A 16178-nucleotide genomic window follows, 5' to 3' on the forward strand; every position below is an offset into this window, starting at 1 on the left:
AGGCAAGGCAATAACTGCTCAGATACTTTGTGGAGCGTAGGTGCTGCTGTTTGCCTTCAAAGCTCCTGTGCCACATTTGTTTTCTGCCTCCCTTGCATCTGTTTTTTTTTTTGTGCATTTTTTTTTGGTTTGTTTGTTTGTGTTTTGTTTTTTTTAACTGCGATGCAACTGTCAGAGCTCTTTGAAACTGTCAGCCTGCGCAGCTGAAGGGTTAAGGGCAGGCCACGCAGCGAGCCCGAGCACAGCAAGGCTGCTTTGATGGCTGAGGGCTGCCAGCACCACCTCTGCTGCCAAAGCGCTGCTTTCAGCGTGGCGCCTCCTGAGCGCCGCGTTGCAGGGGGAGCTCGGCGAAGCGTCCACGTGCACACCCAGCCTCATCTTCCCTCAGCACCTCCTGGGCCTGCAGGGGTTTGGCCGAGGCAGATTTGCAGCTGCAAGAAGTGGCAGGAGAGCCGCGGGGACTGGGAAGTGGCCGGCCCTCGGGGCACCGGGGCGGCTCTGAGCTGTGCATCCAAGCATCAACCTCTGCAGGTGAGCAGAGATCGTTGCTGAGCATCTATTTTCACCTCGGCTTACGGCGTGCAGGAAGTAAATAAACACTCGGGCATGCTTTTAACGTATTTGTCAGCTAAATGGTGGTTTAAAAAAAATGACTTTGCATACCGTGGGGGCTGAATGGGCTCGGGTCTGCACGTGGGAGCCCGTTGAAATCGGTGGGGTCTCAAGGGTATAAAACTGATGGCAAGCGTCAGCCTTGTCCAAGCCCTTTGTATCTCATCATCTCAGCTGCTGGCACACACAGCGGTGCCCTGCAGCTCTTGTGGTGTTAGTCACGGGCTGACCTTTCTGCTCTTGGGCACGTGGGGACTGGGCTTGCCCACATCAGCGAAGGAATCATCCAGGGTTTGTTGGTTATAACTGCAAAGACAGGAGTTGGGTCTGTGTTCGGCAGTGTCTCCGAAGCCCAGAGCCCTGCCAGGTTCCCAAGTAGAAATGCAGAGTCCCTAGTTTACCATTTATTAGCTAATTAGGATCAACTGCAACCTCATATAGTATGTGCTTGAGAATGAAAGATCCCCAGCTTCCGTGGGCATCGCGTCGGTGTCCAGAGCAGAGTAAATCTCCGGAGCCAAGGAGGAGTTTCCAGGGCACGCAGTTGGTTTCTGGTGTCCCTGGTTGCTTGTTCACAGTAACAGCTGACACGGAGATGAATGTGTCTCTCCTCTTTCAGATGCATCATAATCTCTGGCCTCAAACAGCTCATGCAGGCACTTGGCATCACTGCATGACAACCCGGTAGTGAGGGATGGTGAGGCAGAGGAGAGGAGAGCGTGGCTGGAGCTGAAGGGAGCTGCCCTGGCAGGAGGCTGAGGAGTCTCCAGAGGAAAAAAAAAAAAAAATCCCACAATTTTACCCCATGGAAACAAACCCCTCTGAATGTTAATGCTGGAGTTTATTGCAAGTGGCTTACTTGGTGCAGCAGCCACAGACCCCACCAGCGTGGTTCTCCAAAGGACTGAACGTCCAGGTTATAAGGCAGAATGCATTTGCTGGGGGAATGTGGGGAGCCAAAGTGAAAAGCATCACGTCCACTTCAAAGCAAAAAGAGTGAGGCAGAGATTTGTCAATTTACACAGGCTTTTGGGATGGAATGGGCTCTTCTGAGTCCCACCTTTGGCTTTGGCACCAGCCCTTTCCCTGGGGGCAGAAGGGGACTGGGTATCTCGGTTTCTGTAGGTGCTGTAGGTTTCTGTAGGTGATGTATGTACAGTGGCAGGGGTGCTCTGTGCAGGTAGGACGTTTTCCACCTGTATTTTTCAGAGGCTGAAAAAAGTGCAGATTTCCTCCTCTTCTTTGTGCGTTATTTTGGATAAGCGAGATTTTTGGCCTGCTCAGCACCTCGAGTAAAAGCAGTGTCTGCGTTTCCTCCTAACCTGGCACCTTTCCTCCTTCGCCAAATTCGGCACAGCAGAAGGCCGAGGCGGCGTATTCAGCTCATGCTGCTGAGAAAATCGTAGCAAGGGCAGAAAGAGGAGGTTGTCTGAGAGCTCCCAGCCGTACCGCACAGGAGATTTTGGATAGGAAGTGAGGAGCAACTTTTCCCATGGGAACTACAGGGGGAGGCAAGCCGAACTGAATGGGGGCCTCATAAATCAATGACACACACCTTCGACTTTGTGCTATAGCCTTGGGCGGCCGGAATTTATAAGCTCAATCAATAATTAAGGGAAAAAAAGCAACAAAACAAGAAAATGCATCAGTTATAAAAATGCTGGATTCCGTGCAAGTCTCTTTCCACCAGCCTCAAACCAGCTCTGAAGGGGAAACTGAGGCACGGGGCGTGGGGTCTGTTGGCTGAGGGTGTGCAGGGAAGGTGTGCGCGTGTTTGCTCCGTCCTGGAGCTCTGAACTCAAACCAATGCAGCTGCTCGTGGCCAGCCCCGCTCCTCACCTCCCCTCTGGGTGAGGGAGGAAGAGGTCAGGCAGTCCGACGGGCAGGGACACCCACGTTTTGTTCCACTTCTCAGCTAAATATACATTCCATGTGTGTTTTTTTTTTTTTTCGCCCAGAAGTGGCACAGTGCTTGTGCTGCCTGCTGGCCAAGTGTGCGTTGTTGGAGCACTTCTCAGGTGTTAACCAACTCAAAGGGCGATGATGGGATTTTCCAGGGTTGTTATTCTCAGCCTGAGCTGCGGCAGCTGCGATGGAAATAAAGTCAAGTACGCTGTGAAGTGCACGGGCCCAGGGAGATGTGATTCAGGACGTATGATCGTACTTCTCCGTGTGCTGTCACCAAGGTACCTTTGAATTTGTGGCTGAGTAAGAGCAGGCTGCTTTCAGCCAGGACAGTAACCGGGTCACAGACTCCCTCCGGTGCTGTGACCCCAATAACTGCCCCTCCTAAGCTCGGGGATGATAATTAGTGATGGGTTTTTCTCTGTGCCTCAGCCTAGACACTAGCTGGGTGCTTGGAGTCCCTCCTTGGGCAGAGCTTGAGGGTGCAGCCAGCTCTTCTGCCTCCTTGCTGCCCTCAGCTTTCTCTGTGGGTAGGAATTTCAACTCCCTAACATTTTAGGGCAACCTCTCCCTCTCACCTGGGCGTTAGCAGAGCGCCAGGGGCTCATGTGCAGTTGGTTTTCGTTGTTCTTTTGAGGGCAGCGAGCTTCTAAGAAACCCAGAGAAGGAGCACAAAGGGACCTTGTGCTTATCTCTGACCTTTCTGGCAGGGATGTGCCTCCAGGGCCCAGATAACGCGAAAGCTGGGATGCGTGATTAGGGATTGAGGCCCTGAGATGCCATCTGCAAAGGTCTGGTAAAGACCTGTGGGGTGGCAGCGAAGGGGAAATATAGAAGTCCTGTCTGCAAAGAGGTGGTGAGAGGCCAGGGGTGGAGGGATGTGGGACTGGGGGGGCCGTGCCAAAGCAGGGGCTTTGCAAAAGGGCCAGGGGAGAGGTTGTGGCCTTTGAGTTTCTCGCTGATGAGGGTTTCAGTGAGCTGGGTTCGGGGGAAGAGCCTCCCCCAGCCCATGCCCTGCTGTGCACAGAACCCCACGTGCCCTGCCCGTGGTTTTCACTGCCCAGTGGAAACATTTCCCCATGAAAAATCAGCATTTTCTTTTTACCTAGGTGTAAGTAGATGAGGGCAGGAGAAGGGGTGACCCTGCTGGGGTCCGTAGCCACCCACCTTGGGCACAGGTCAAGAACTGGGGCTTGGAGGAAGCAAGTCCTGGATTCGGGCTTTGTGCTCCGTGTCCCAGCTCACATCACGGTGCCTGAGAGCCCTCCAGACACCGTTCCTGTGAGCAGGAAAGGCAGAACTGGAGCTGCTGGTGTCTGAGAGCTGCTTTCCAACAGAACCGGAGCTTTTTCTGGAGTGCTTTTTCTTGGCAGAAGCGTGTTTTGGGTCTCGTTTCTCCTGAGCTGCCTGCTTATGTGGAGCTTGTGGGAACGTAGCCGCGTTGGTACCTTCACTGGGCCACCTCTGTCCGACTTGGCTGGATTAAGAATTTATGGGAAAGGAAGGATAAACGCGCACAGCGGGATTGCATACGGCCTGTTTCTTTAGAAAACAAGACCAGAAGCTCGGCGAGGGCTCGGGTTCATCCTGCTGCGGGACAGGAAGATTTTTGTGGGATGGGAAAAATGTTCCCTGCCCAGCTCCGGTCCGTGCCGCAGTGCAGGGAGACCCAGTGCGGTGAGCCTGGGCTGCCTGGACAGACAGACAGGACCACAGGGGGTGTTTATGTCCAGCAACCTCAGGAAAAATTCCCCTTTTCTGCCATCGCAGCCAAAGCCTGCCTCTTCCACCCCGCGAAGGACAGCACGAGGCGAGCAGGGAGGAAAAGGGAATAACCGGGCAGAAAGCGCAGAATCCACGCACGTATATATTTATTTTCAGGTAGGAAATCAACCCCCTTCCTAGCCTCGCTGCAGAACAACATCCTCTGAAGCCTCTTGTTTTGCTGAGGCCTCTCAGAGCCGTTCCCATCCCGCATCCCCACGGCCCCACCCTGCCGCGAGGAGTTGCGCTTTCAGTAGCCCCGTACCGGGGTGCCTGGGGCCAGCTGGGGTGTAGCCCGTGATACTTCGTGATACTTATCTTCCTGGGGCCTTGAGAATATTATTTTTTTTTTTTTCCTCAGCTTGTTTTTTTTCTCTCCCCCCCCCCCTTTCTCGTGTGTTTAGGCTCCAGTGACCCAGCTCTGATTTCCTTTTTTAATTAATGGCAGCAGCCTTGGTTTCTGTGTTTGGCGCAGTAACGAGCGTTTCCTTTGTCGCTGCTGTCACTTCCACGGCTCTGCCTGCCGCTGGGGCTCAAAAGGTGCAGCCCTGCTCCCTGCTTCGTCATAAATAGGTCCCGAGACCTTTATCTGCCAGCACCCTTCGAGCAGCAGCAGCCCTTAAATGTGGTCGCACCGACACGAGGGGCTTTACACCAGCACGGTTTTACCCGTAGGCGAATTTACATCGAGTTAAATGGTTCGGCCACCGTAATTTTCTTTGCATGGTGAAATGAGTGAAGCTTTTCTCTGGGTGGAGGGAAAGGGGAAGTCCTCCTGGCTCTGAGATGAAGCTGATAAAGTCCATCCCTGCGTGGCTTATCCCATTCACGTTCTCCTGCTCCCTTAGGGGGGGCACCGATGGCGAGGGCGCTCCGCAGGCAGCCGGATCCTGTCCCTGATCTGTTGGAAATCTTCCCTGGGAGCAGGGATCCCGTCCCTGATCTGTCGGAAATCTGTCGGAAATCACCCGTGGGAGCAGAGCAGGCAGCACAACGGCTGGGCTCGAGGAAGGGACGCAGACTGGCAGCAGGAAGGGGAGCTCAGCTCCTTTGGGCAGCAGCCTGGGCTTCGGGGCTTCACCCAGGAAACCAGACCCCAAATTGTCCTCGCTCCCCTCCCAGCAGCCAGTTTCTCGTGGGACTCCTTTCTCTGCCTTATCTCGCCGGATTGGCACCTCCTCAGTGTCTCCTTGAGCTCTCTGGGCGCGGAAAGGCTGGGGTCTGGGGGCAGGGGGGCTTTTGTACCATTGTAAGGCAAATAAGAGCTGCTGGTTCCCGAATCCGGGCGCTCGCAGCACTTGGAGCAGGCAGGCCACTTCAAAGGGCTTTCTGGGAGCTGTCACTACAAAAGCTAGCGCTCGGCAATTAAAGTCTCTAAATCCTGACTGAAGCTGATTAATTTACACCAAGTTAATTACTAGGTCCCTTTCCAAGAGCCTGATACGAGTCATCCCATCGCACGATGTCATTTTCAGGGAGAATTAAACCCTTTGCTTAAATGGTTCTGGAGCTGCTTTGAAGACGCACTCCTGTGGCATCTTCAGCCTGGGAATTTTCTAATTTTTTTTTTCCATCTCGAAGGCCTTTAGCGCCGTTAATGAATGAACGTCATTAATGATTAATCACCTAAATATGAATGGAGTAGGCTTAGTGCCAGGTAAAAGCAGAATAAATGCGTTTGCTCGAGCTCTGCTTTGACACGTGTGCTCTGGAGCAGCTGGCAGCAGCTCCTCTGAATCCAGCGGGCAGTGCTGGCCCTCCGCTGTCTCGTTTGGCCGAAGGGAAACCGAGGCATGAAGGAACTAAATGATCCGTCCACGCTAATGAGCAAGGCAGGGATGAGCTGGGAAAATAACCCCAAAGCCCTGATGCTTCCCAGCTTTTTCCAATATTTTTCTCCTTACTGTGAGCATTTATTACATTTCCATTTGAGATTGTATCGACTCGGTGAGAGGGATGATGTTCCCTGTTCTCTCTGGGAAAACTGAGATACCAGAAAATAGAAACGACTCAGAGCAAGACAGAAGATCCCCTATAAAAGGAGTAGGGACAATTTGCTAGAGCTGTTACTGGTGTGGACTCTGAAGCATGTGGCTCAGCATCTCCTGCCGTTCTTTTTATAATACAAGCTAGTCCTCATATCCAGGGAGTATCCGAGCCCTTTCTTGCTTGTAATCTCGCTCAGGAATCGCCAGGAGTTGGCACTGTGGGCTCCAAAGGAAGTGGCAGGAGCCAGGACTGGTTGTTAGCTGTCAAGCCCCAAAAGGTCACGCTTAGGTTGTGGCGCTGAGAGGAACGAGGTAGGAGTGCTGGTGCAAATGGAAAACATTTCCATGCGCTGCACTCTTGTCTCTAGGAAACCTTTCAAGCACTCCCAGACCCAGCAGCTCGCTGAGAAGACCCAGATCTCATTTCTTTCACTACACTTGCCAGCAAAAAGGGTGTTTTTTTTTTCTTTCTTTTTTTTTTTTTTTTTTCTTCGAGTAGAATCTGCTCCTGGCTCCGCCGGAGCCGGTCACAGTTTTTGTTCCAAATTTAAGCCCTTCCGTATTCAGCTGGGCTTTCTGCACTGCCCCACGGCCTGATCCCTGCGTGGGCAGGGGGGAGCTGCCCGCCGAACCCTGCCTGCCCTCCTGGGGGTCCCCCAATGCACCTGGAGCCGGGCGGTGACCACGGACGTGCGCGTGGCCCTTCTGCCCCAGAGCGTGACCACGGGAAAGGGGCTCCATCCCAAATTGTAGGCGATGCTCTGGGGCCCTTCAGTGGGCAAGCCAACGGATTTCGGGGGGAGCCTTTGGCCTCGGTGGCAGCAGGGGCTGGGGGGGCTCCTGGTGCCTCCCTGCTGCTTGGATGCTTGCCGGGCCGATGAGATGCTTGCCCTTCCCTCGTGCCCCAAGGAGCAACCCCGGCTGCTCCCAGCATCAGGGAGGTGAATCCTCTCGGTTTTTTTGGAGCTGTTTTCTCCAAGGGACGCAAAGGACCTGGAGCTGCTCCAGTTCCCTTGGCCAAAGCCCTCGAATTACAGGGTATGCAAGAGATGTAAGTAGCAGTGAGGTCTCTCTGTCATCTCCCACCGCTTCCAACTGCTTTCATTCCTCCAGGGCCTCCTGTTCTTTCCTCCCCTGTAGCAATTAAGAGTTCATCCAGTTCCCTGGGCTCTTTTGGGAACTCTCAGAGGCAGCTGCAGGCTGACTGCGCTCCTGCTGGGGTCAGGACGGGAGCTGAACCCATCAGTCACCACCCAGGGATCGGCTGCCGAGCTGTGCCTGACTTTCTCCTGAATTTTCAGCCCACTGGGGGAAGGTTGGCTCAGCCGCGCCGTTTGTCTTTTTCCTTCCATTCTGCACCACGAGGGCTGTCAGCTGCCAAACTGGGCAAGACCAGCACGAAACTGGACCACCGCAGCAGGTAACTGGACCACCACAACACACAACAGAGAGGCTGGAGCCTGCAGAAAGCCTTGGCCAAATGATTTCAGAGCGCTCTGGGGCTGGCACACATCCCCAGATGGCTGCTTTTAAGGGCGGCAGCGATTCTCTCCAAGCGTCTGCCCAGACAGCCGGCGCTGCTCACTGCAGCAATGGCCACGGGATCACACCTTTAAATCAAACGCCTCTCGTCTCTGTGAAATCTTCAGCTCAGATGTGGGATGGGAGGGGGCAGGTTTCTAATAAAGCTCAGCTGTCTCCAAGAATAATCCAGACCCTGTTCTTCCACCACTGCCTTTGAGAACAAAAAGACTCGCTGGCTGCTGAGCGCCTTTGAAAACTCAGCCCTTGATCTAGCTTTTATTTTTCTCTCCTTGTCCTCCCTTTTCTTCCCCTTTCTGGCTCTCCTAGCGTGCATGCATCTTCCCAGCTCCTGTCTCTGCCGAGGAGTCCCCGTCTCGTGCCAGTTTGACGTTTGCCTGTTCTGAATGCCAGAAACCCCTGGAGCTCAGGTGGGAGGAGAAGCGAGTCGCTGCTTCCCACCCCGCTGCCACTCGGAACCCAGCCTGGGAAACAAAAACTCCTTGGCTGGGTCTGCTGGGGCTGTTTCCTCCCGTCCCCTTGCCAGCTGAGCCTCGCACATTTGTCTCAGGAGAAGCAGAGCGATGCTGCTCATCTGCCTTGCTTCGCCCCCTTCTCCTCATGCTTCTCCCACCTGCAGCTCACAGCTCGCAACCCGCTCGCTTCCCTCCTGCCTGCGCTGCTGTGCCGGGTGGCAGCGAGGTGTCTCCCCTTTTCTTCTCCTTAGGGTCACGTTAACAAGTTCAGCTTGGCCGGGGGAGCAGGCTGCTCCAAACCGAGGGAGGAGAAGCCAGATGAGAGACTCCAGAGGTGGCCGTTCCGAAGTCACGCTTGCAGAACAAAGGCAGGGCCGTTCGGGGTCAGGGACCAGCAAAGCTCGCACGCCGCTGCACCCGCCGGGCTGTGACGACCCGCGTGTCCTCGTCCCCGTGTTCCTCGTGTGTTTGTGCAGGCTGCGTGCTCCTCTGACTCTCTCCCAGGTTTTTAGCAGGCGGAGCATTGCTTCCCAGAGGGGTGCCATCCCCTGGCGCTGCTCCATCACCCCTGCAGCCCCGTGACAACCACTTACCCGGCCCTACAACACCTCCCGGCCCCAAACCAGCATCTCCAGCATCTTTCTGCTGCTTCCAGCGGGCTTTGGCTCAAGTACACGAGGAAGGAGACGTTTTTATGGTACTGAGAGTTCCTGGTAGGCCTGGCGAGCCCCGCGCTCCTTGCTGCCTGTCCCAAGCTGTGCAGATAACCGGGGGGTGGCTCTGAGGATGGGGCCGGGCAGCGCTTCTGCACTTATCGGTGCTCTGAGCCTGGAGCAGGCCTGGCACGGCAGCCCTGGGGCAGGGAGTCTCACCCACCAAAAGGTGAATAGGGAGCCAAGAGCAGCTGCGAGGTCCCCTCATTTGCTGGGCTCTGGGAAATCACCCAGAGAGGAGTTTGCAGCCCTCCATCACGGAGCAGGGGAAAATCCGTGCAAAGGAGTGCCGCAGGGATCAGCGCCCAGGGGAAGAGGGCTGTGTCCCCCACACCCAGCACGCAGGAAGGTGTCTGAGCAGAACAGAGGGGCCGGTGATGTGCTTGGAGCGATCTGGTGGCGCTGGGGAGAGCTCTGAGCTGTCGTGCCCAGGCTGCCTCCAGCTCCTCTGCTCCTCGGGGAGCTCCAGCCCAGCACCCGGCAGCTCTCCGGCCAGGCGTTAGCGCTCGTTTTGGGGCCATGCTCTGCCAGCTCGCCTTCTAAATAACGCCGGAGGGCTACAGAAATAACCTCAGAAGCGCTCATGCCTGATTGCAGGAACCGATTTGTTTGTCAGTTTGCGGTGGGAAGGAAGTGCATCTTTTAATTGCTGCAGGCAGGATCCTGGTAGGAGCCTGGGGCCGGTGCTGCGCTGCGGTACATCCGATTCCCTTCTGCCCCGGCTCTTGGACTGACCCGAGAGTGCCTCTAGCTCTGCTCACACGGGCTGTGAGGGCATGGCTGCAAGCCGCTGACTTATTTTCAGCTAGTTAGGTGGCTGTAGGACTAGCTGAACAGGACACCATACCAATTTTTCCAGCTCAGCACAGCCATAGGAACCACCCCAGATTTCAGCCTAGGTAGCTCAGGAGGCAAAAACATCTTTTTTCCCTGCTAGGAGAGGGCAGGAGCTTCAGGAGCTGCAGGGCTCAGAGCAAAAATAGCAGGTTGGTGTTGGAAGAAATGGTTAACGTGTCGGGGCTGCTGCTGGAATCCCTCCACCAGGGATCTGCCCGAGTGCAGCGGGAATGCTGCTTGCTCGGTGATGTGCAGGCACTCACAGAGCGTGTCTCATTAGCGTGTTGTTAATGTCAGTAATTATTGGTGCTGTGAGTGCAGGAGCATACGTAGATAATGCACAGCTACCAGGAGCACTGGGAGAAATGCACCCGCCTGTTATTAGGGATATTAGGGTCTCGGTTTTAGAGCTGTCGCCCCGTGCAGGGGTACCCGGCTGCCACAAGAAGTTTGGTGACATCTGTGCCTCTGGGAGGGGTGTTCAGGGAGCACGGTGTGACCCCCAGAGAAGGAGCCTTGCCTACTTCACCGTGCCTTGTGAAGTCCTCAAAATTTTTCTCCTTTGACTGCAGCTGGACCTGGAAGGATGAGCGTGCGCCTTCCTGCCGGGGTGGGGAACACAGGAACCCTTTGCACACCTTGGCTCAGCGTGGCGAGGCAGGTTGGCAGCAAAGCTGGGGGGCTTTGGGGCTTTTTTGGGGGGCTGCCACGCACAGATGCAGCTGCGGTGCTGGGCAGGAGGGTGCACCCCGAGCGGGGGAAGTCAGGGGGCATCAATCCTTTCCTTTCTTCCCCCAAAACCACTTCTGGGCACATCCACATGGCATTGTCCTCCCTCCAGGGAACCAGCTCTAGCTCAGACCTGCTGATTTGATATCCCTGCCCCAAGGCAGGCACAGCCACGTCTCCAGTGCAGCACCAGCAGTGGAGGACCCCCTGCGAGCCCACCTTCCCCGCGTGGGATCCTCTCTGTTCCTCTAACAGGGAACAGGGTACACCCTCCTGCCCCGCTCTTGTGCACCAGTCTCAGTTCTTGTTTTTCTCCCAGCCAAGCCAAGGTTAAAACCCTGCCTGCCAGGCTGCTCAGTGCATGGCACTGCCCTGCCCCTGAGCTCTGCCTGCCTCCAGCCCTGCTGCCCTGCCTCTGCTGTGCCGGGGTCCTGCAAAACTCATCAGGGTGCTACCACGCAGGGAATGGCCGGGATGCAGGCTCAGGGTGCTGCAAACACCCCACAGCAGCCCCAGTTCACTGCAGCAGCCCCAAGCCCAGCTTTTGAGGATTTTTCCCTTCTCCTTGCTCTGCTCCAGCTGCACCAGTCCCCACTCCTCATCCCTCCACCCTCCAGGACTGCCCCTTTTTCCAGCACAGCCCCCTCTCTTTGCTGGGGCAAATTCCCCTTCTGCCCGCAGCGCTAAGAAGCTTTGAGCTGCCTCTGCTTCTGCCTGGCAGTTTGCGTTGGCAAAGAGGCGCTAGGCACCGGGCTTGCCACATCAAATGAAAAATATCATGCAACCAAAAATTCTTAGAAAAACCCAAACGCATCTAATCTGCCGAACGGGGCACGCAAGGCACCGACAACAAGATCAGGGCAGGGCAGGAAAGGGCAGGAAGGATGGACAAAGGAAGGGTGTTGTAAAAAAGATCTATTTTATATGTAAAATTTCAGGGTAGTATTTTTTAACAATTTGCATAATTGGCTACCACAGATAATCCCCTGAAATGAACTAAATATATCACAACTGGGGGCTTTCCAAGCTTGCTTTCTGAAATTGATTGGTTTCAGCTTTGCTTTTTTTTTTTTTTTTCTACGCTCTTTCTTTCTATCTTTACCAGCTGAGTTTGGCTGGTTTCTGAAACGCCTGATTTGGGAGCAAAACTAAACATTCACCTGGGGATGGCTTACTATGGTACGAGTTTGAGTCAATGAAAATGTGACTTAATTTTAGATTTCGTTAGGAAAAGGGAACTAAGGCAGAAAACAGCTGCTGCAGTGACAGATGAAGACCAGCCCGTTCTGATGCTTTTCATAAAAAGTCAGGTGAAACAGCATTTAAAGCTCTGCTGGCCTAAATAGCTAGCTGGGGTGAACTGGCCCGGGTCCCCTGGAGTCAAATCTAGCCCAGCTGCTCACAAAGGGAGATGCTCCGAAGCCACTTCTGGAAATGCTCTCCTAAATGAGTTGCCAAAAGATGTAGTGCTTGGGTATAAACACGTCTCTTCATCTGTTTGCGACTCCTTCCAGTCCCTTTTTTGTCCTGTTCTGGAAGCCACTTAAGCAAAGAGGTTCGGGTCCAACTGCTTCTCACTTTTAATGATCTTGGTTAAGAAAATAACGTCATGAAACTGAGACAGATCCCAGCAACAGGCAGGCACAGGTATAGAAGCGATGGACACGGCATAAACCCAAACGGTACCCACGAGCACAGTTTTATTTCTGTTTAAATAGAGATTTGGTCCAAGCTGTAGCAAAAGCCACTCTAAAAAGGGGGTTTAAGCTGACAGAAAGTTGTGTTTTGACCTTAGAAGCATCGGGCTTTCTTCGGAAGGCTGGTGTGCATCCTAACTGGATGATGCATCGAAGCGCCGCCGAGATTCAGTGTTCAGATGATATCACTCTGAGCTAATTAGCTGTACTCAAAAGCCTGACCAAGTCAGAGGAAAGGGAATGCTGTGGTTGCCAGTAATGGGAAAGATATTAGGAAACACGTCCCACGGGCCAAATCCTGCAACGTTAAGCTTGTAGTCGAGCACGCTTCCCTTCGATTCAGTGAAAGCATTGCTCTGAAGTTAAGAATGAATAAGATACGAGAAAGGAGAGGGAGCCAGCTACGGGGGGAAATGGTTGTCTTGTGTTAGAGCACGGGACCGAGACCAGGAAATCCTCCGCTGAGCCAGGGAAGGGCTGAAGGAGCTGGGAAGATGCCTCGGTCCCTGCGCCTGCGGGCTCCCAGCTGTGTGCACCAGGGCAGCAGCCGACGTGCCACGTCCCTGCCGCGCTCTGACCCCGCTGCCGTGTCGCCAGGTGGAGCTGGGCACCCCACAGCCTGACCCGCTGCTCCCGGTCCATTTTATCAGCAGTTATCAAGCACAAATGATGGGCTGTAGACCGGGCTGGCTCCTGCTGAAGCAGCAGGGACTGTGACGCCAAAACATCCTGGCGCGATTTGCTAGCCCTCGTGTGCCACAGCCCTCGTTCTTTTCCTGGGAATGCTTGCAATATCTCGCTGCTTTAGGGAAATCTGGGTGGGAAATATCACAGATGAGGGTGTGTGAAGTGCTTTGAAAACCTCCAACCAGAAAAAGTGAAACGCTGTCTTTGCTCTTCCTCTTACGCGTACAAAATGGTACCTGCTTTTCATTTTATTCGGGGGATTTCCTATAGCAAAGGATATAGTTATTTGCTCATTGGATTTGGTTTTCAAGCCCTCCGGTATGTTAAGCAGTTTCGTTTTGATGTCCCCCGAGGACACCGTAGTTGCGGTGTGCCCGAGGGTGAAGGTGGCACAGCTCCTGGTAGCTCAAAATCAAAGGAGGCAGCTGGGAAAATGCGAGGCAGAAAGCAGTGGGGAAAAGAAATACCGTGTTCATGGACAGCCCGGGGGGGCCGGGCCCGCTGCTGATGCAGAGTCAGGTAGCTGAAGGCTTTCTGCAGGGAAGAGCTTTCAGAAATGGCCGTTTGAATTTCCATCCCCCCAAAAAAACCTGCTTTAGCCTTGATCTGAGGCCACGTTGTGGCACCGGCTGCCCATTGGAATCGGGCTTCCATCCTCATCGCTCCTTTAACAGCCCCAGCTGCTGGTCAGCCTTCTTCGTTCATCACCAGCATACCAGAAAAATGAGGCTCCTTTATGATTCAGCAAAGAATAACATTGCTGGTTCGAGATCCTGGAAGTCTGGAGGCCATCAGTTTTTTAATTTTTACTCTGAAGGAATTTCCTTTTCTTCATATTGCTGGGCTCTCTTGCCAAAGCCAGGAAGCTGACTATCTATGGACAACAGTGACCAAAATTTGGTTTTCCTGGAATTTTCTCTTTTCCCTCCGCACACCCACACAATAGGCTTTTTAGGACGCCTGCAGCCTGTAATTTGCCTTTCTAGCCTGATAATGTGGCTCGCGGAGGCATCAGTTTTGCCAAGTCATCATCTGGAAGGAACACTTGGCTTATGCAACGGGCTTCATTCTCCCCCTCGGTGTCCGATGGCCACACGGTTGCCACCGAGCCCGGCTCCAGCCTTAGGGGCTGCGTCAGAACCGCCCCGCAGACGCTGGGAACCAGGAGAAAGACCATAAAGTCTGGGAAAGGGCCCGAAACTTTCAATTTCAAAAGGCACAGCCCAGAAACCAGAAGGACCAAGAACCCAATGCTGTGGTTTCCCTTTGCCTGACTAAAGAAAATAGCTGCTGTCTATTTTTACTAAAAATGTGGGACGTGGGGCCCTTCTCTTCCCCTGCACAACTGGGGGATGCTGCTCACAATGCAAGAGGGGGGGAGTGGAGCAGGGGGGTCGTCCCGGATTAAAACCAGCTGACTGGTCCACAGAAGTCTCTCCCATAGATTCTTGAAATATTTCTTGCCCACACCGCTAGGAGATTTATTCGTAAGGTAAAAGACATTTAGCTGGGAGAGGGATTCGGGAATCTCATCGCACCTACAAAAATTCCTCGTTCCCATTTTAAGGCAGGGATGGGATCGATCTGAGTCTCCCCGCTCTTCCTTTCTTCCCTCCAGTTCCATCTCTCCGTGCTATGTGGTATTCTGAGGGCTTGCGTCGCAACAAATCAACGCTGATAGCATCATTAAGGGCTTGCAATGTATCGGATACCTTGCAGAAAATGAAAGCCATCTGTCCAAGTGCAGAAATGGGATTCCAGCGTGTGAAATGTATTGCGTGTGTTCTGTACGGGACCTCTGTGTTCACTGTCATGAGGAGCATTGGCAACCTCTAAACCTCTGATCAAAAAGATGTTTCTCATTTTCAACGTTAAAAAAAATAAAATAAAATCCTGAGCAGGGAGAGCAGAGTCTTGTTTTACTTACACTTATTAACTTTGTCTGTTTGTTCTTCATTAAGAGACTCTTTTTAGATGACTGAAAATGCAAAAAAAAAAAGTACTAAATGTGTCAAAATGGCACACAGAAGTGACTCGCTGGGGGGAGTAGCTGTTGTGGCAGATCACTCTGCTGCTAAGCCCTTTAGTTCTTTGTTCCTTATCCTAAAAATGCATGCAAGTGTATATGCTAAGGAATATCTCCAGCTGAACTGGCCAGAGATGTTCCAGCTGAGTTCTCTTTATACGACACCACAGCCCCAAATCCTTGATTTCTATGAATTCCATTGCTCTGTTCCCTCCTGAGCACAAGCAGCTATCTTCCCAGGATCACAGATAGAGATTACTGCTGTGGGTTGAATTTGGGCTTATTTCCCTCCTCTTCCATCTGTCATTCCTCAGTACAGCCAGAATACCTTCAGCCCAGCAGTGCTGCCCAGTAAAATTGAATTATACGGCCCTGAGGTGTGTTGCAGGAGTGCGTACCACCGAGGTGCTTCATTCCAGAAGGCAGTCAGCAATGGCAGGGAATAAAGCGGTCTAGCAGAGTGAGATACACTGGTACTCAGGAATGTGCTTCCCACCTCCAACATTTGTGATTGTAATTAATCATTTGGTTGCAACTGTGGCAGCAATGACACATTGCAGCACCATCCCGGTCGTGAAAAGGGTTATACGAGCAGGCCATCCCCTTCGGGCACGTTCCCTTCACAGCCAGTATGGGAAAGTTTCATAGAAATGGACCTCCTGAGCTGAATTCTCTCAACTCAGTGAGGAGCTTTTAATTTTCAAGCTCAAAGGCAGTCCGTTCCCTTGGTATTCCAGCTACAGAATCTGTTGTACATTTTATAGGCAGTTTCCTGGCACTTCCAATTGGCAGCGGCAAAGTCGAGACATCTCAGTTTTTGTAGACAGTGACAAACATTAGGGAGCGATGTGGCCAAAATTGTATCCCGTTGCCTTCAGCTTCCCATGCCACAAAGCAATTACTGCTGGGTCAACTGCAAGCAGAGCGAGGTACCACTGCAGAGCAAACCCTAGGCTGCAGGAGGCACGGTGCAAACTTGCTTGGAAGGCTTTTGTTTCCCTGAAAATTCCTGAACTGTTTGCTCGGGGTACAATTTGCAAAGGTATTTCCAAAGCATTGTGAATTGTTCTGAAAACAGAACAAAAAACCAGCAAAGCCTGACAAGCCCTTATCTCTGCAGACACTGGGGTTGCTATCTGCTATGGAGCTGCACCAGTGGTAATATGGGGATAACTTTTGGAAGACAGCATGCTGAGCGCGGGCTGGCCCCGAGTATGCACACG

The 16178-nt window shown here is 53.2% G+C and overlaps 1 protein-coding gene across 7 annotated transcripts in view; it reads left to right on the forward strand.

Annotated features, from left to right (window-relative positions):
* The window catches only part of LOC137844014 (mucin-7-like), a 25971-nt gene extending 11138 nt beyond the window's left edge, over window positions 1-14833 (forward strand). Inside the window, exons 2-5 of one of the 7 annotated variants that reach the window (XM_068659921.1) lie at window positions 2670-2798; window positions 4288-4398; window positions 7571-7689; window positions 14548-14833. In XM_068659921.1, coding sequence (XP_068516022.1) covers window positions 2670-2798; window positions 4288-4398; window positions 7571-7689; window positions 14548-14765 — 577 coding nt within the window. In that variant the 3' untranslated portion in view covers window positions 14766-14833. The other 6 variants (XM_068659919.1, XM_068659922.1, XM_068659923.1 and 3 more) reach the window with 6 other exon arrangements.
* The last annotated feature ends 1345 nt before the right edge of the window (window positions 14834-16178 follow it).

Source organism: Anas acuta, chromosome 24, assembly GCF_963932015.1.
Source record: "Anas acuta chromosome 24, bAnaAcu1.1, whole genome shotgun sequence".
In the NCBI taxonomy this organism is placed as follows: Eukaryota; Metazoa; Chordata; class Aves; order Anseriformes; family Anatidae; genus Anas; species Anas acuta.